Source organism: Bos indicus, chromosome 11 (genome assembly GCF_029378745.1).
Source record: "Bos indicus isolate NIAB-ARS_2022 breed Sahiwal x Tharparkar chromosome 11, NIAB-ARS_B.indTharparkar_mat_pri_1.0, whole genome shotgun sequence".
In the NCBI taxonomy this organism is placed as follows: domain Eukaryota; kingdom Metazoa; phylum Chordata; class Mammalia; order Artiodactyla; family Bovidae; genus Bos; species Bos indicus.
The window spans coordinates 100,665,579-100,684,300 of record NC_091770.1 but is presented as its reverse complement, the minus strand read 5'-3'; the positions used below and the strand labels follow the sequence as shown (position 1 = coordinate 100,684,300).

The window sequence follows — 18,722 nt, the reverse complement described above, 5'->3', positions numbered from 1 at the left end:
CAGCTAGAATGCACAGAGAGGCGGGCCTGATGGGTGCCAGCAGGTTGGAAGGGTGATAGCCTCACGGCTGTTACATGCCAGAGCACAGGCGTGAACTCACACTTCCCAGTTTGTGCACCTCCTCCTGGCCAGGAGGTCCTGGAGAGGAGAGCCAGGGCCTGGCTCTACACTGATGGCCTCCCTGCCCTTTGTTCTTCCTGAAGGAGGATCTGGAAATGGGCACCAAAGCATTTTGAAATTCTAGGCGTTGGGAGGGCACTTGAGGTCCATCTTGGTCCACCTGCACAGGCTGCATGGATTCCTTCAAGCTGTCCATGAAAATTAATAAAAAAAGCAGCAAAGATTCAGGGGCAGTAACAAAGCAAGACACTGATATTTGAGAGTCATCTGGAAACCAGGAGGAATCTGCCCAGCGCCTTGTGAGCTTTGACTGGTTTATACTGTGGCCTTCTCTTCCGGGAGCTGATGGCCCAGCTGCGACAAGGATGGTTATTTTAAAAACCAGTAGGTGAAACAACTCTTCCTGCCCGCTCTCCAACTCCTAGGTATTTTCCACATTTCCCTTTCATGCAGACAAAAGCGTCGACCCATTCAGATGCTAAGTGGTAAATGTCCCAAGTAATTTTTATTTTAGAATACAAGAGAGGTACAAATGTATTTACAGTTGTACATGTACAATCAAATAATATATATCACAGGTTCGTAAATATCATTTAAGATAAATATTTACAAAGTTAAAGTGACCATTTTCTGGAAGTAGAGCACAGGTTCTTGAAAACTCTATACATTTTATACTTTTCATCAATATTATAATTAATTTTACAAAACGCCCTAGGCGGGATTCTAGTAAATGACTGCAAGGTGGGGAAAGGCGACACTAGAGGGCGCCCACGGCCCGGAGCGTGGGGAAACCGGACAGAGCCCAGGGCGGAACCTCCTGGCATCCCGCACAGCTCGGAGATGCTTTCCGGGCAGAAAACCCAGTCTTGGCCTCCTGGTACCGAAGGGTGGCGAGGAGGGCCCGGCATCCCCTTTCCAAGCTTGACGTTAGAGCTGAAAGCGAGGCGGGGTTGGTCCAGTTCTCTCATTTTACAGATGGGGATAGGGGAAGCGTAGGCCCAAAGAGAGGCAGGCCTCATCCCAAGGAGTGGATTTCTATTTTGCCTTGGTGCGTGCTTAAGTCGCTTCAGTCCTGTCCGACTCCTTGCAACCCTGTGGGCTGTAGCCCGCCAGGCTCCTCTGTCCATGGGATTCACCAGGCAAGAATACTGGAGCGGGTTGCCATGCCCTCCTCCAGGGGATCTTCCCCACCCAGGGATCGAACCTGGTCTCCTGCATGGCAGGCAGCTTCTTTACCGCTGAGCCACCGCGGTTTCGCCTTCCTTCTCAGCCTGTTTGGCACATTTGTGCCTTGTGTGTCCCCAGGGAGCCCATGGCGGGGGGCGGGGGGGGGGGGAGGTGGCCCGAAGGAGAGAAGCCCCCCAACCCCGTCCTGGCAGGGAAGGGCAGGTCTCTCTGGCCTCCTCTAGCTGCCCCGGAGCCCGCCAGCCCCCAGCTCTCAAGGAGGGGGCGACACTGCAGGATAGCAGTCCCTGAGGAGGGAGGAGGAGAGAGATGGCGCGTGCCAGCCCCGCTATGCCCACCCTGGGACCGGGAGTTCACTCTCCATTCCCAACACGCGGCTCTCTGTGAGGATGGTGGGGGTCTCCCTTTCCCCTCCCCCTCGCTGAGGACCCTCGGAGGCTTTCAGTCCCCTCTCCGGCCACTCACAAGGGGGCTATATCATCCCAATCAGCCGACTCAAGAGGCGTGCGACTCGGGGACCGTCTGAAGAAGAGGTGGCCGAGGTCGGGGAGGGGGTAGGGAAAGCCCGGGAGAGGAACTTCGCCCCTCAGGGTCCTCGTGTGCGAAACTGGGGCGAAGAGGGTAAGCCTCGGCGTCATTTCTGGGGCGCGCCTACTGAGCCGGGTCCGGCAGCCGCGTGCGGCCGAGAGGTCGCGTCAGGAGAGATGACAGCCGCGTGTTGCGCGGCGGCCTGGGGTATGGGGGCGCGGGCGCGGGGTGCGGGGGCGCGCACGCAGGCGCAGGCGCTCTCAGCACCAAGGCCGGCAGGTGTCTTGCGGCGACCTGGGGTCTGGGCAGCGGGGGCGCGCGGGGGTGAGCGGGGGCGCGCGCGGGGAGCGGGGCCGCGCACGCAGGCGCAGGTGCTCACAGCACCATGGCCGGCAGGTGGTGCGCGGCGGCGGCAGCGGCGAGCGCGGGCGCGTGCGCGTGCGGCGCTGGCAGCGCGGGCGAGTGGGCCTGCAGCGCGGCGCTGGGCGGCCGGTGGCGCGCGCTCTTCTGGTGGGCGCGCAGGCCCGCCAGCTGGGAGTAGGCGCTCTGGCACACCTGGCACTTGTAAGGGCGCTCGCCCGTGTGCAGGCGCACGTGGTTGCGCAGCGTGGACGACTGGCTGAAGCGGCGGTTGCAGAAGCGGCAAACGAAGGGCTTGTCCAGCGTATGGATGCGCATGTGCGAGCGCAGGTTGCTGCGCGAGTTGAATCCGCGGTGGCAGATGACGCAGCGCATGCGGCCCGCCGTGCCCGTCGCCGAGTCCGCGGGGTGGAAGTCCTCTGGCCGCGCGGGCGGGGTCCGGGTGGGGGACGGGGAGGCGGGAAGGAGGAGAGAGAGAGAGCAGCCTCGTTGGCATCCCCGAGGCCGGCGGCTCGACACCATGCCCTCCCCCCGCCCCCGTACGCCTCCCCGAGGGTCCCCCTCCCGGGGCTCAGCCGCCTCGGATCATCGATCCGTCGGGGTGACCGCTCCGCAGACTGATTGGGGCCACCGCACAGGGGTTGGAAGGGGCAGCGAGCGCCCTGACCTGGCATCCGTTAGGAGTCGGACTCCAGACCCATGCTTCGAGATCTCGGGGACTTAGTGACTTAGCCTCTCGGGGAAGCCTCAAGTTTCTCATCCAGTACAATGAGAACCTACGTGAAGGCAGGGCACCCAAAGCCAGGTGCTTTGTGACAAGCTGGAGGGATGAGGTGGGGAGGGAGGTGGGTTCGGGACACATGGATGCCCCGTGGCCCATTCATGTTGATGTAAGGCAAAAACCATCACAGTATTAAGTAATTATCCTCCGATTAAAATAAATAAGTACATTTTGAAAAATAATTTTTTAAAATGGGAACCTACTACGACCTCACGGGGATTACGCACAGCTACACCTGAGTGCGTGTGTTCAGTTCTCAGTCGTGTCAGATTCTTTGTGACCCCATGGACTGTAACCCACCAGGCTCCTCTGTCTACGGTGTTTTCCAGGCAAGAATACTAGAGTGAGTTGTCATTTCCTCCTCCAGGGGATCTTCCTGAGATGATCACAAAAAAAGCTGACATCTTCAAAGGCTACTCTGTATAGAGCACTTTACCTGCCTAAGCCTGGACTTAGGAAGTACCAGGCTTACAGCAGCCATCCATAAATGGTAGTAACTGTTATAACTACTCCTCTTCCCCCAAAGCCTCTCATTTATTTATCCCACATTTATTTACTGAGTGCCATCTATGTACCTGGTGGCCTTGATGGTAAAGAATCTGCCTGCAATGCAGAAGACCTGGGTTTGATCCCTGGGTTGGGAAGATCCCTTGGAGAAGGGAATGGCAACCCACTCCAGTATTCTTGCCTGGAAAATTCCATGGACAAAGGAGCCTGGTGGGCCACAGTCCATGGGGTTGCAAAGAGTTGGGTTTGACTGAGAAACTTGCACTTTTTCAACCATGTACCAGTGAACTGTACCTCACTTTTCTCATCCCCAAAATGAAAGCAATGATGACATTGTTATCATTGCTTATCATAGCAAAAAGTTGCTATGAGGATCAGAAAAAATGGTTTGTGAAACATTAGAGCAAGGGCTGTATAGACAGTAGTTCCTGAGCCTCAGATTCATCCTTTAAAAATAAAAATGACCAAATATCACAAAGGTTTTATGAGGACCCGAGTGGGATGATACCTGTAAAAGGTTTAGCCCAATACTTGGCAGGAAATAGGTTTTGAGCAAATGGTCTCTACCATGGTGATCAGTGCTGCGCCCCCCCGCCCCCAGCCCCCACCGCCCAACAAACACACACGCGCACACACTCTGCTCAGACTTCATTCAACACAGGCACACTGAGCACCTACTCTGTGCCAGGTCCAGCACCATGGACAGAGCGGGGAGGGCACTTAGACATCATCTTGCCCAACAAGCATCCTTCTTTTAGAGGTAGGGAAACCGAGCACAGAGCCATTTCCCAAGATTGCACAGCAGAACTGGAATTCAATCCAGTGTCCTTACTGCCTGGCCCCTTGCTTCTCTGCCACACCCTGCTTCTCCCTCCACCCAATCTGCCCCCAGACAGTCTATTTTGTCCAGAATAAGAACTGTCTTCCATCCATGCCTGGACCATGGCAGCGGCTCCAGGGGCATCAGCCTCCTTAAACCAGGAAGTGTCATGTGCTTGACGCTGCTGAAGATGGAACCAAGGTCCCCAGAGGCCAGGAGTTTCCCTGCCAAATACACACACACACACACCCTTACTTTCTCACTCTCTGAGTTCTGTGGGTCCGTTGTCTTTGTGGACTCATGGGACTACCTACCATGCTTGTTCTTTTTCTGCTCCTCCTCCAGTCCGGGCACACCAGGGATCCCCAGGAAGGTGTTGTGTGAATTTCCATACCACACCAGCAGCTCCTGGTCTGGAGGGATCATCTATAGGGAAGGAGGCAAGAGGAAGTCAGGGAGGCAGCAGTCCCCTGTCCCCCCACCAGGGGAGAATGTCCCCTCACAGCCAGGAGGAGCTGTCCTAGCTCCCACCATGGACATGTGGATACAGTTGCAGCCCCAAGAGAGCCACACTGGGGTCCCTTTCTACCAGGCTATCTCCAACAAGCTTCACAGACACGGGAGGCCCTGGGATGCTCCGCCCCTCTGCTTCACTCTGCCCAGGCTTCTCACCATCTCATCCTGGCTCTGCTGCTGAGACCAGAGCTGTCTCCTGGCCGCTCTCCCATACTGACAACAATGGGATGGAAACCATGCTTCAAGCAGAAATAACTGAAGAAGGAAAGCTAGAAAACTTGTCATTTCTCTCCGAGGGGAATCAGAGCCAACCAGCCCTCAGGTCTGCAGGGCTAAGCCAGACATCCCCAAGGAGCATGGGCTGTGGGGCGCCCTGTGGTTCTCAGTTATACCCTGCCTGACGGTGTTCTGGAAACATCTCTCAACCAGCGCACCCAGGAGGCAGCACCACGTCACATATACTTCTCTCCCCGTCACAGGCCTCTGTATGACTCCCTGCAAATGGCTAAAAGAGAAGCATTCAGATCAATGAATGCTTCCGCCTCCAGACATACCAGGGCACCCAGCCTTAAATGGGATCTGTCTCGCCATGTCATAGGCCTGTGGCACAGCTCCCCAGGTGGCTCAGAGGTAAAGAATCTGCCTGCAGTGCAGGAGACGAGGGTTCCATCCCTGGGTCGGGAAGATCCCCTGAAGAAAGAAATGGCAACCCACTCCAGTATTCTTGCCTGGAGAATTCCATGGACAGAGGGGCCTAGTGGTCTATAGCCTATGGTTTGCAGAAGTGTCGGATATGACTTGGGAACTAAGCAACGATAGGTCTATGGCAGAGAACTCCACAGTGACGGGGCTCTGCTGCTGCCAGGGGAGGACCTGCTACAGGGGCCTGCCGTCGGGAGAGCTCTGCAGTGACAATCCAGGGAGGCTGCGGAAGGCTCTTGCCTGAGGTGGCGCTGACCCCTTCCTCTGGGACATCCCAGGGTCCCCCACCCCTCTGGTGGCAGCCAGTTACTCAAGGTGAAGAACCCTCTGGTCCTAGCCAGCTAGAGCAAAGGTGAGAGGGCAAGGCCCATCACCTCCTGAGGCCTGGACCCCAGAGGAGTGACTTTGGCACCCACTGGGTGGATCCCACTGGGGGTCACTCTCTGATCGGCCCAGAGCAAGGTAGACACCTCCAGGCAACAGCTGGTTGTTTCCTAGTGGGCCCTTTTTGGTTTTTTGGCTGTATCACGTGGCATGTGGGATCTTGGTTCCTGGATCAGGAATTGAACCCGTGCCCCCTGCAGTGCGAGCTCAAAGTCTTAACCACTGGGCCGCCAGGGAAGTCCCCAGGTGAGTCCTCTTTTAGTTGAAGTGAATACAAAAAAATCACACAAGACTCCATGTAGGCTGTCTGAAATCACCCTAGAATGGACCCTTCTCCTTGGCTTCCAGGGTCACAGAGAAAGCCCCCACCCCTTCCCTTTGGTTCTGGCCTGCAGACCCCTGCCAATCACAGAACCGTTCTGCTTGCCACACCTGCGTTCCTCTGGTCTGAGCCAGGAAGAACCTCTGACCATCAGAGCCAGCTCTGCCCTACCCTGCAGGGGAGGGAAGCAGGGAGAGGAGAGAGTGGAAGAAGCAAAGTTCCAGGGGGCCTAGGCGATGTCCATCCTCCAATGACTTGGCCTGAAGTCCCCATGCCCCTTTCTAACAGACCCCACAGCCCTTGGGGTGTCATGGCAAGCCACATGGTCACTGAGTGACAAGGAGCCTGGCAGAGGGTACCACGCCTGTTCAGATTGATGGGGTTTAAATATGGAAAGATCAAAGGCAGTCTCAGAAGCCAAGGGAAATTAGGCCATGCCTAAAAGCAGATAGATGAGAATCTGGCACTGCAGCAAGAGTCCTCATGGCCTCTGATCATTCACAGGCACGGCCACTGTCAAGGAGGCCAGCAGGTCAGAGCTGGAGGCCCTGCTGGAAAAGCTGAGAGAGGTTCAGTGAACCCCTTAGAAAAGAGGGCGATGGAGCTAAAGTATTCAGGATAAATTCACTGTGAAGGAAGCTGCTGAGAGATGGTGCCGGTGGGCCTTCAGTCCCTGGGTCCCTGGGTGACCTTAGGCGAGCATTCGGCCTTCCTAAGCTGGTCTCCTCAAATGAGGGTGGTGGGGAGCATGATCTCTGAGGTCCCCCCAATTCTAAGACTCTGTCAGTCACCTCTGACACTGTTCCAGCCACTGGCTTCAATATTCAGACGACACCAGATCTTTGTACATCATGGTTCTTCTAAAGTGACCAGCTGTCTGGTCCAGCTGTCCAGCTGTCTGTACATGCCCCTTCTTTCAGGAGGTGGTATTGCCAAGGGTTCCGGCTCAGGTGCTGGGACCACAGAGGTCAGGGTCCACTTGGGCTCCCCGCCTGCTGAGCGTGCCCCCTTGGGCAAGTGGCCTTTTATACCCAGTCCTCACTTTCCTCAACTGTAAAACAGTGACCACACCTCTGCTGGACATCCACCTCTGGGGTATTGGGTCCCCCGGTTGTCCCCACGGAGCCTGCAGTGTGGCGAGGTGGGGCCCAGGATGCCCGTGGCTCTGCCTTCAGTGACCATCAGAAGCACAGGCTGGGGAATTCCTCAGCGGTCCAGTGGTTAGGACTTGGTGCTTTCACTGCCGAGGGCCAGGTTCAATCTTTGGCTGGAGAATTAAGATCCCGCATGCCACGAGGCAGAACAACAAAAAAAGCACAGGCTGGCCCGCGTGCCCCCAGGAAACCAATACCACGCTGGTGCCACCGTGTCCTGGCCCCATCTGCCCTGAGCGGGAGGGGAAAGCCCAGAGGTGGGGTGAGAGGGGTCAGCAAGCCCCCACGATGTCTCTGAAAACTGCATCGCCATCTCCAGACTTGCAGTCCGGGAGTCAAATACCTAAGTCAACACCAGCCTTTTCATTTGAATTGACAGTGACAACCATTATGAAACATAAAACAAATATAACAGTGATAGCAATCATGGTGGTGAATGAAGAGCCAAGAGCATCTGGAAATGCATGAATTCTGAAGATTATTATTCAACATGGTGGTTGGGGACAATATTTTTAAAATAAGAGCTTTAATATTGACTGTTTTGAGTCATTTATTTATGGACACGTTTTTCAAATGGACTAAAATTAATTTTACTCCTGGATTTTAAAAATTAGAACAGTGACACAGACACAAAGGAGCATAATGGGAAAAGTAATTCTCCCAACCAAGGTGCCCAGCCACGTTTTCTGGTTTTCTGCGAATCTTTCCTCAGACGGGTTTGTCATTTTGAGACTTTTTTTTTTAATGTTGATAAAAATTGACTTACATCTTCTACATGCTGCATCTGATGTTTTAAGAATTAATGAGCACATATTACTTTTATACAAAAATAATATATATTTTTTAATTAATTAATTTGGCTGTGCCAGGTCTTAGTTGCAACAAGAGGGACTTTTTTATTTTTATTTTTTTCAGTTGCAGCATGGGGGATCTAGTTCCCTAACCAGGGATCGAACCTGGGCACCCTGCGTTGGGAGCGTGGAGTCTTAGCCATTGGACCACCAGGGAAGTCCCAAAAAAGAACAGTTTTTAAAGAAAATCTATTAAAAAGAACCTGCTAGAATTGACAATGACACACATCCCCTGACAGCAAGAAGTTTCCAGTGTGGGGGAGAATGGATACATGTGTATGTATGGCTGAGTCCATTTGCTGTTCGCCCGAAACTATCACAGCACTGTTAATTGGCTGTACCCCGGTACAAAATTAAACATGTTTAAAAAATAAACTAATCGGAACTGATGACATGAGCGTATTTGAGGTTATCCCGGTCAAGACAAAAAAAAAAAACAAGCATCCAGTTCTCAAGGCAGCACTGGGGAAGGCAGCCTCACCTCTTGGAGGCACTGAAGGTTCTCTCTACCCATCAGAGCTCCAGGAAACTAGCAGCAGCTCCTGGCCTGGACCTCTGGCCTCTGCCTGCTCCCAGTGGCCCCAGGGATGGAGACCAGGAGAGCCCAAGAACCGGCAGCCTGTTCCCTGAAAGCTTAGTACCACTGGCGGGAGGCTCCTGGATGCTGATCGCCTGAGAGCAAAGAATAGCCACGGTCCTCTGCAGGGCCCCCCAGTGCCCTCAGAAGCCCTATTTCTCCTTTTTTTGAAGAGATGCCCACTGCACAGCATGTAGGATCTTAGTCTCCCAACCAGGAATCGAACCCACACCCCGCCCCCCACAGTGGAAGTGTGATGTCTTAACCCTTGGACAGCCTGGGAAGACCCTAGCCCCATTTCTTTCCAGTCAACACTCTGGCCTGGCCCAGCCGGGGCTCTCCACTAGGGCTCAGAGAATGAGAATCAACTGCTTGTTCACTTTTCTGGAGAGCGGAGACTAACTCGGGACACACAATAAACAAAGCAATTCCCAAAGAGACGAATGCCGCACCATAAAGTTCGCATCATCAAGACTCTGGGTGAATTTCAGAGCCTGACTCTTTAATTGACAAATTACATGATCTCCCAACGCGTGCTTCTTCACCTTCCCTATCAGCCCAGAAGTTTTGTCCTGACCCATTTCTGAATTTTTATTATCAGTTGAAAATGTGTGGGGGTTTGGGTTTGTTTTCCTAATATAAATTCATGTCACAACATGGAACATGCTCCCAGGAGGCTCTAATGCCCCCTGTCCCGGCCCCCGGCAGTACAGAAACCCTAGTCCAGAAGGACCTCGGTGTCATCTGGACGAATATCAATTTCCATTGTACCACAGATGTCCTGACATAGCAATTAATAGAGTTCCAGCAAATAGATATTGGCCAGGGAGGTCCCATGGCGCAGTGACCAAGGGCTCCGCTCGGGGATCAGACAAATTCAAACCACAGCTCAACAGTCTCCCAAGATCCCCCTGAACCTCAGTTTCATCGTCATTAAAATGGGGATAAGGAAAGCCCCAGGCTGAGGGGATGAAAGTTGCGAAAATCCTTAGCATGGTGTTGGCACATGGTAACTGGTCCATGGATGGTAGCATCATTAATGATGCTTAATATTAATAATCAAAGTCCCTTAACTGCACCCACCAGTGAGCAAGGTTGAAAGGAAAGTAGAGCCTGTCCTCACAGAAAAAGAAGGATGGAGAGACGGAGCTGTTGGGCTCCAGGGGGAGAAGAAGTTCAATAGCTTGGAAAGAGAATAAAAGTCGCAAACAAGCGAAGAGCCCACATTTCAGGGCTATTTGGCATTTGTCCTATGCCAAAACATAGGGCGAGGAAAGCCTGAGAAGTTTCTTCCCAGTTCCCAAATCCAAAATTTGCATAAATTATTCCTAAATACTTTATTTGTATTGAATTTGGGGGTCAAATTTCTTGCTTCGCAGGGCAGCCAGTTTTATTTACCGGTTTTGTTTTCCTGGGAGAAACAGGTCTGTGTGTCCACTTTCAAGCCAGCTCCCATCACCCAGAGAAAGACTTATGCATTAACATGTAGTGCCCATGTGCCATGTGCTGGGCAATTTCTAGAAATGTCATTTTAGGCACCTGAGGTTACAGTAAATTCTTCCGTGGTAGAGGACAGCAAAGGGAGGAGGGTCCTAGCATAACATGCCGGCAAATCCAGCCAGATACCAAATCCACCTGGACCGGCTGGCCCCAGAAACCCATCACCCTCGTCTCCATTTGGACAGCCTTCCTTTTGAATTTATAGAAAATTTTAGAACCACATTAGTATATTCTGTTATTTTCTGAAGATGCTTCTTTCCATTGTTTCTCTTTTATTCGCAAGAAACGGGTTACTGTTATGAAATAAACATAGCAGTTCTGGGTGACAGGAAGATTAAGAAAACAGGTCATGGCACAGAGTCTTCTTGGCCCCCTCACACAAACACAGGACAGACAGCCCCCACACTGCAGAGGCGTAGGGGGGAGTGGCCTGGGGCAGCAGGAATTTCTTCCAGCCGAGCCCTGCTGCATGGCAGTCAGTCACACACACCCAGACGCACAGCTGGTCCGGTAAGTGGCATCTGACATTTTGGCGCATCACTTTAAGAAAACTGCCACCACCAAAAAAAAAAAAAAAAATATGTGTCCAACATCACTTGTTTAAAGTAAAATGGGTGATATTTTGTGTTTTCTTATCCCTCACTCCAGCACTCGGCTTGCCAATTCTGTAGAAGCATGGATAGCCAAATTGCTGATATCCACTAATCTAGATCATATCCAGGAGGATATATTTGCCTAATCTTCTTTCTTCAATGTTTAAAATGTATTTTATTCTGTTTTGTCTTTTGGTCGCTCCAAGTGGCGGCTTTTGGGATCTTAGTTCCCCGACCAGGGACTGAACCCAGGCCCTCGGCAGTGACAGGGCTGAGGCCTAAGTACTGGACCACTAAGAAATTCCCTTCTTTTCTTCAATTTTAATTCCCCGTCAAATGTAGATGACTTTTAAAAATCTGATAATCTTAGATTCCTCTGTGGAGACACATCTTAGCCACGTTGTCCTCTGACTCTGAATTTCTGTACAAATGTCTGTTAATATTTCCTGACTCTGCTCAGCGCTCAGCCAGTGACCTGAACAGTGAGAGGAGATGCCTGTCTCCATAACTGATGCTGTCGGGAGTCCTTTGCTAAAATCACGTTGGCATCCTTACCCTGTTTCCCGTGGGTGTGAGTGTGTGTGTATATGAGTCTGTGCGTCTCTCCGTGGGAGGGATGGAATGAATGTGTGTCCCCCATCTCATCTGTTTCAGTGTAGCCAAGAAGCAGTGCACAAATGTTAAGGATGCATGTGAGGTCGAGCAGGTGAAAGGGGGTGCTCTCTGCCAGAAGTGGGGTTCAGCCACACATGAAACCAATCCTAGGGTTGGCCTTTCTCCTGTAAGAAGCACCTCCACCCTCAGCCTGGGTTCGGATCAGTCCTGTCTTCACTCTACCCCGTCTCATGCAAACTTCAGTCTAAGAACTGCTTACCTTCCTTTTTTTTGCACAGCAGGGCGTGTAGGATCTCAGTACTGAGACAGGGATCAAACCTGGGCCTGGCTTTGAAAGCGCCGAGCCCTAACCCCTGGACTTCCAGGGCATTCCCAACCTCTCTTTACCCTTCCTGGTCCTCCTCAGGTCCAGCCCTCGGAACACACTTCCTGGCCACACCAGGGCCCAAGCAAAGGCCATTCTGTTGACACCCCTGGGAAATTCCCTGGGGTTTGGTTATTAAGCGACAATTATCCAGTGCCCGCTCAGAGCCTTAGAAAGACGTGAGGCTCTGAGTTGCAGGAAGAAAATGGACTAAAGGAAGGGCGAGTCATTCAGAACACCCCCAAACTCAGCCAAGCCCAGCCCCACCCCAAGAGGCACAGTGCCTCTTTCCACAAGCATGGGATCCAGAGGATTGTGGGCGCACAATCCCCCCCCCGACCCCCCACCCCCCCCACACACCACTTGCTGCCAACCTGCCATGGGGAGGCGAGGCTGCTAGCCCCCGTCCTGGGCCAGACACTGAGCAAATTTCCTGCCAAGGGACAAGGTCTTAAGGGTCCCAACAGCCAGGCTGCCTCAGCTACCACCCCTCGTGCCATTATCCTCTCCCCAAAAAGCATGAGCCTGTCTGCCTCTGCCTCTGCCCAAGCATTTCACACCTCCTTTCCATCCCCCTTGAACCTCCTGCCCTGGGCCTGGCCAGCTCCTCACCCCACCCCCACCCCCATCATGGGAAGCAATATATATCTGCCTGCTATCTCTCACTTTCCGTCTTGTCTGAGAAGCTTCACTCGCTCAGATATCAATGCTAACATCCCCGTACCCCCACCCCACTCCAATGCCCATAAAAGCTCCCGAGTCTGCCAGTCTTATCAAGTGAGACCCAGTAAACTGTAGATGATCACAGAAGCCTTCCTCGCAGATTAAATGCATGAGGATTAAATGCGATCACGCTCGTACCACATCTAGGAAAAGCCTGACGCCTCAAGTGATGAGGATGTGATAGCTGAGGCTAGAGTCGCGATCCACACCATCCACACGTCACTGGTGGCCCATGCATGTGGGACGATGGGCAATGCACAGCCAAAACACTGCTGACGCGGTACCCTCTCTCCCCACCAGATGCTTTCCCCGGACTGGACTGCTTTCTGATGACTCTGCATCTCTGTGGCTTCTCAACCCCGGGACGCCCTCAGCAGGTATCCCGGGACCTCGCTGTTGAGGCACCCATGACGTTCACAATGGCATACAGTCAAAGGTTCTGTTCTTTCTGATCTGCAGCAGGAAGCTTGCCCTGGAGGTCATGCTCCCAGAGACCATGATGCTCGGGCTTCAGTCCTCCAGCCTGGGCAGGGCCAGCTAGGCCAGCGTTTTCCCCAACACTCCCCTCTTGCTTCCACCTCAGTCCCTGGACACAACTGCCCTGCACCCCAGCCTGGCTGCTCCCCGACTGCCCCCTACACAATGATACACACACTCACCTCAATGGCTTTGTAGAAGATGCTGGTGCCAATCTGGACCACCTCCAGGTTCTGCTCCTGCTCGTTACGCGCGCATTTGATGTAGGTCATCCAGCTTCGGTGGTCCTCCTGGCTGGCATCGATGAAGTAGCGCACCGTGCCGTCCTCATTGAACACCTGGGCGCAGGTAAATCGGGGCCCGGGTGAGGCAGGGCTATGTGGTGTGTGCTGCCTGGGGCCAGGGCTAGGCCCCACACCAGGCCCATCCACACATTGTCTCTTTCCAGCCTCCCAACACTCCCAGGAAGTGGACACAGCTATTATAATCCCGGTTTTCCAGCGGAGGAAAGGAGGGCTCAGAGCAGTGTGGCGACTTGCCTGAGGCCAGCTGGCTAGAAGTGGCCAACAGGGAGTCAGTCTCCAGGACTCCACAGGCTCCTGCTGCCACAGCCTCCCCATCCCTGGACGAAAAGGGATCTCCAGGAGATCACTGACCAAAACGGCATCCCCTCTAGCCAGCTCTCTGGGGAAGTAGTGGAGAGCGCTGGCCAGGACCTCAGAGGGGGACACAGAGGAGCCTATAAAGGGAAGCCTGGCCCACTTGGGGACCTTGGCCTGGCCTCTCTATGTGGGAGTCACCAAAAGTACTTCTAGATCTACTGGAGCCCAACTTACTAACCCAGCAACCAGTGGAGAAAGGAACTGCTGGCTCAGGCCTCCAGAGGTGTGGGAGGAGGTGAGGTTAGGAGAGGCCGCGGGGCATCCCGTGGCCTCTTTCCCCCGCTCCTGTGACCATGTGTAACATTTGTCCCACTCGGCTCCTTGAGCATCTGCTAGGAGGGGGTTATGGTGGAGCCTTGGGGAAGGGAGGGGAAATGACACTAGGGAGTGGGTGCATCAGCTGACCTCCTCCAAGTGAGAGCCCCAGGAGGCGGAAGTGCTCTCGGAGTGGCTTTATCCTGAGGCGGGTTGGGCGGGGGGAGCGCTTTGCTGGCATCTGGCACTGTTGTAGGGAGGAGAGACAGAAGACCTTGGATGGAAGGTCACTTTCCTTCTCTAAAATGGGAATAATAATACATTGGGCTGCTGAGACAATCTGGTGGAATGCAGGCCCGGCACTCAGAAAGCTGACTCCATGCTCAGAAAGCGGACTCTGTGCCAGTTCAATGGCATTCATGTTCACTGTCATTGTTCCACCTGGTTTGAGAAGCTGACTCCCAGGGAGCACCCTCTCCCTTCATCCTTCCTTCCAGCCATGATCACCCCAAGGCCAAGGCTGGCTCTGAGGGGCTCTCTTTTGCTGCTGCTGGAATGAGGGGAAAAATGCAGGTGGCTGGGAGATGGCTCCCAGGAATGGAGGTGGCTCCCAGGAATGGCTTCCCAGGTCTCCAGTGGGACTCTAGGCAAGGCACATGACTTCTCTGGGTCCTGGCGCCGCCCCACCCCACCCCCGGAAGTGCTCCCCAAGGCTCGCAGGAGGAGAGAGGCTTCGCCTTGTGATTTGGGGAGGAACCTCCAGACATCGGGCAGGTGTAGAAATCGACCTCAGGGACCAGTCATGGCCCAGCCCAAAGCGCCTACAGCTTCCAGCAAGGGAAGAACCAGCGGTGGGTCAGGCAGGCCGCCAGGGCCCCACCCACATCCCACACTCCACAGTCCACGCTGCTCTTCCCCCCACCCCCACGACCCGGAGACCCTGCCTACCTCCCACATGAGGTTGTTGTTCTTGCAGATGTCCACGTGCTCCGGAGCGATGACACGGCCAGTGAAGGGGCCCATCTCGGTGCCGGCCTTGATCCACGTCTTGGAGAAAATGCCAAGGCCCTCGCCGGGGATGGAGCTCTGCGCGATGATCACCTCGGCCGGCAGCACCAGGCTGGACAGCTTCTGAACCTCTGTGGCCGCCAGGCAGGGGGACTGAGTCAGAGTGGGAGGCAGGGAGGCCCGGCTCTTCCCCCCCCCCCCCCCCCCGGGGGTGGAGGCTCAGCAACCCGTAGAGCCTCCGAAAGCAAGAGGTGCCTTTGGGATTCATTTCTAGGAGGGTTTTCTTGTGTTTGTTTTCGTTTGGGGTCTCTCCACGAATTCTCAGAACATCCACAACCGCTCTTTGCCTCCACTTCGGCCAAGTTTAAGAACTGCTGGGCCGATGGCAGTTTAGGCCTTAACCAATGAGTAAACTGAGGCCCTCTCCCACGAGGAGGTGACGGTCCAGCCAAGATTCTTTCGCCGGGCTCGGATTCTGGGCGGTTCTCCCATGGCTCCGCGCGCGCTGCGCTTTCCCGCACCGAGCGCAGGGCACTGTCGGAGGACCCGGAGCTCGGCCAGGGGCTCTGACTCCGCTCGGGGTGCGGGGAACCTCGCGGCCGCGGCGCGCCGACCGCGCTGGGAAAGCAAGTCGGGCTCTGAGGCGGAGGCGGCTCAAAAGAAAGGCGGACGACTGCCGCGGGCCGTGTTTCACGCTTTCTGGGTGACCCTGCGTGCGCCCGGGTTCCTCGCTGCCCGGCGAGATCCGGGGGTGCCAGGAAGGGCAGTGCCCGGACCTAGGCCAGCCGCGAAGTCGCTTCTCAGGGTGGATAAGAGCCGGGGCGGCCCGCAACCCCCCGGGGGGGTCCTCCTGCCTTGGCCGGGCAGCCGGGGTGGGAGCGGCGAGGCGCACAGGGGCGGCCTTCATGTCTTACAAGGTTCCCCTCTAAGCTACCTGGGAAAATACCCGGCGAGCGGGCCGGCTGAAAGAGGGGGTTAAACGGTGTCCATTGCGGCGCGGCCGGCAATTTGTCACGCTGTTAAAGTGATCGCATTCATTCGGCTCCATTCGAAAGAAATTGCTAATTCTAAATTCATTAGCCCTGGAAGAATGCTGTAGCAGTAAATTGTAGCTCAATGCGGAGGGGACTTGTTTAAAAGGGGCCGAGGAATTCCCCTTACAAAAAGGGGGGATTAGACGGTTGACATAGCGTGAATGGAAGTGGAATTAGTCTGCACGGTAAATTAAGAGAGGAACAGAAATCGTAAAGGGGGAAAAGGGGGCGACGCGCAGAGATGCCAGCGCCGGGGGAAGATATTGTTTGCGGGTTGATGAATGAGGAGTAAGAACTTGAGACATCTTAAAGAAAAGAAACTTTTCTCCCTCTCTCATTCTCTCCCTCGCTCTCTCTCCGCCGCTTTCTCTCCTGTCCGCCCTCCTTCGCCCCCTCCCCAGCCCCCGCTGCCTTTTAAAGTTCTTGGTTTAAGTGGGAACTCTCGCGGGTCAAGCCCAAGTTAACTAAATGAATTTAAAACCCCTTCTTTTTGAGTCAACTGCTATTACACGCCTAGTAAGGCTTTAAATGCCGGGAACCCGCCGGCTCAAAGGGGATGAGGGGCGGCTGGGGAAGCGCGGGGGCGGCGGGCCCGACAGCCGGAGCGCCCAGATCTCGGACTTCGAGCCGAGCGCGGTGGAGGCGTCCCCCCGCCCGGGCTTGGCTGCTTGCGCCCCGGCTCGGCTTACGGGAAACTGAGTCACGGGCCGCGTGTGGAACGCCCGGATGGGCGCGAATGGCTGCCACCGTCCTCTGGTCCCCGCCGTGGCCCGCGCGTGTGGGCCCGGGAACCAGAGGGCTGCGGGGAGGGAGGGATGCGATCGGCCCCGACGGCGCGACTCACCGCCCGAGAAGGACTGCGCCAGGACCTCGGCGGTGAAGGCGGTCTTGGGGCTGGCGTGGTGGCTCTTGTCTTCGAAGAGCTGTTCGCCCAGAACGTTGCGCCAGCGGCCGTACAGGAAGCTGTGCAGGATGTCGGAGGTGATGACCTCGGCCAGCGCCAGCCCCGGAGCCTTCAGCCCGGTCTTGAGCACCAGGGCCTCCGCCGGGAGCACGGAGCCCATCATGGGCGGCCCGGGGCTCGCCGGCGCCGAGGACGGAGGGACGGACGGAGGGACGGACGGACGGACGGACGGCCCGGCCGAGGCGGGGGATGTGTTGGATGAGCTGGGGGGGGGGGGGGGGGGGAGCCCAGGAGCGGGAGAAGAGGGTTGTGATGGGGAAGGAAGAGGGGCAGGAGGGAGCGGGAGGCGAGGGGGTGGTTGGGAGGGAAGTGAACGAGGGAGAGCGAGGCAGAAGGCAGAGGGAGACGAGAAATGTGCAGCGATGGCAGAAGCGGCGCGAAGGGCTGGAGAGCCAGGGGTGGAGGCGGAGGCGGGTGCGGGAAGGCGGGGGCGGGCGGTGCGGGGTGGGTAGGAGGCGGGTGGCTGCAGAGAAACGGGCGGCGAGGGGCTCTCCGCCGCGCGCTCGCCTCTCACACACCCGGCCCGGACGGTCTTCCCCTTGGCAAAAAATCTCAGCGCCTTTATAGGAGCCGCAGTGACCCTCCTAATTGGTTATTAATGACCCCCTGACGTCGGAGGACAGACTTGTTGTACCCGGCCCAGGCGCGAGGAGCCTTTGCCGCCAGAGCTCAAGGGGCGGGGGCGCTCGGCCGCTCGGATCGGTACCCACCCCCCCCTCGCGTTCCTCCCGGCCCTCCCTGGCCCTTCCACCCCCCCCCCCCATCCCCCCCGCTTCTTTCTCCTCCTCTCCCCGTGGGAAGCGCCGGGCCAAGCATGAGGCTCGGCCCGCGGCGAAGAGAGGAGGTGAACGGAGCAGGGCAGGGGGCGCAGCGAGGCTCGCTCGGACTCCAGGGACCAAGACTAGGCAAGAGGAGACGCCTGCCCTCGGGCCCCGCGCTCACCCACGATCCCAGGCCGGATCTGCGCTCGGCAACCCGGCCGGGCCAGGCCGCCACTCACCTCCCCTGCGCTCCCTGGCCCCGCCTGGCCCGCCGGGTGCCGCGCTGTCCACGCCCCAGCGGTAGTTGCCCCGGAGCCAGCCGGCCCGGCGCAGGCCGGTGCTGAACTCCTGCGCAGACGGCGCTGCGGAGACCGGCGCTTCGCTTCAAACGGGCCTCTGCAACCGCCCGGCTGGCTGCCGGTAGCCGGTGGCGAAACTCCTCTCTGGGCGGAGAGGGCTGCGGGGCGGAGCTGCGGCCGCCGTCGGGGCTGGGGCTGTCCCGAGACGGCTTCGCGGGAGACATCTCCCGGTCCTAGGGGGGCTAGATCAGGGTTGGGAAGGGCACACCAACAGACCGAAATTCGCGGGTCGCGTGGCAAAGGCTTTTTCCTGACGGATGTAGAGAGATCAAAAGAGGTCCCTGGAGCATCGCCAATGGGAACGGCGGTGCCCTGGAGCGAACGCCCTCCGCATATCTGCCGGGAGCTCCCCGGGGCCGGGCCGCGCTGCGCCCTTGGCTTGAGGCTCGAGCCCCTTGATTCCTTCAGTTCAGCTGCGACCTAGGGAAGCCCACCAGTGTCCTGCACCCCTTCCTGCCTCCTACCTCTTTCTCTTCTGGCCTCCCACTTCACTCCCTCCCTCCCTACTTGCTTCCCCACCCCACCTCAACCTGACCCGGCCAGCAGACTTTCTTCACGAAGATTCCAAGGCTTCCCGTAGGGCCAGCGCAGTCTCTCTCG

At 56.1% G+C, this 18,722-nt stretch overlaps 1 protein-coding gene across 1 annotated transcript; it reads right to left on the bottom strand.

The window, feature by feature from the left end:
• Positions 1–2,208: 2,208 nt before the first annotated feature.
• PRDM12 (PR/SET domain 12) lies at positions 2,209–17,115 on the bottom strand. Its single transcript, XM_019969768.2, has 5 exons — positions 16,883–17,115; positions 14,945–15,135; positions 13,262–13,417; positions 4,616–4,727; positions 2,209–2,612 (listed from the first exon to the last, which is right to left on the bottom strand). Exons 1-5 carry the CDS (start codon positions 17,103–17,105, stop codon positions 2,209–2,211), a joined length of 1,086 nt encoding a protein of 361 aa, XP_019825327.2. The 5' UTR covers positions 17,106–17,115.
• Positions 17,116–18,722: the final 1,607 nt, after the last annotated feature.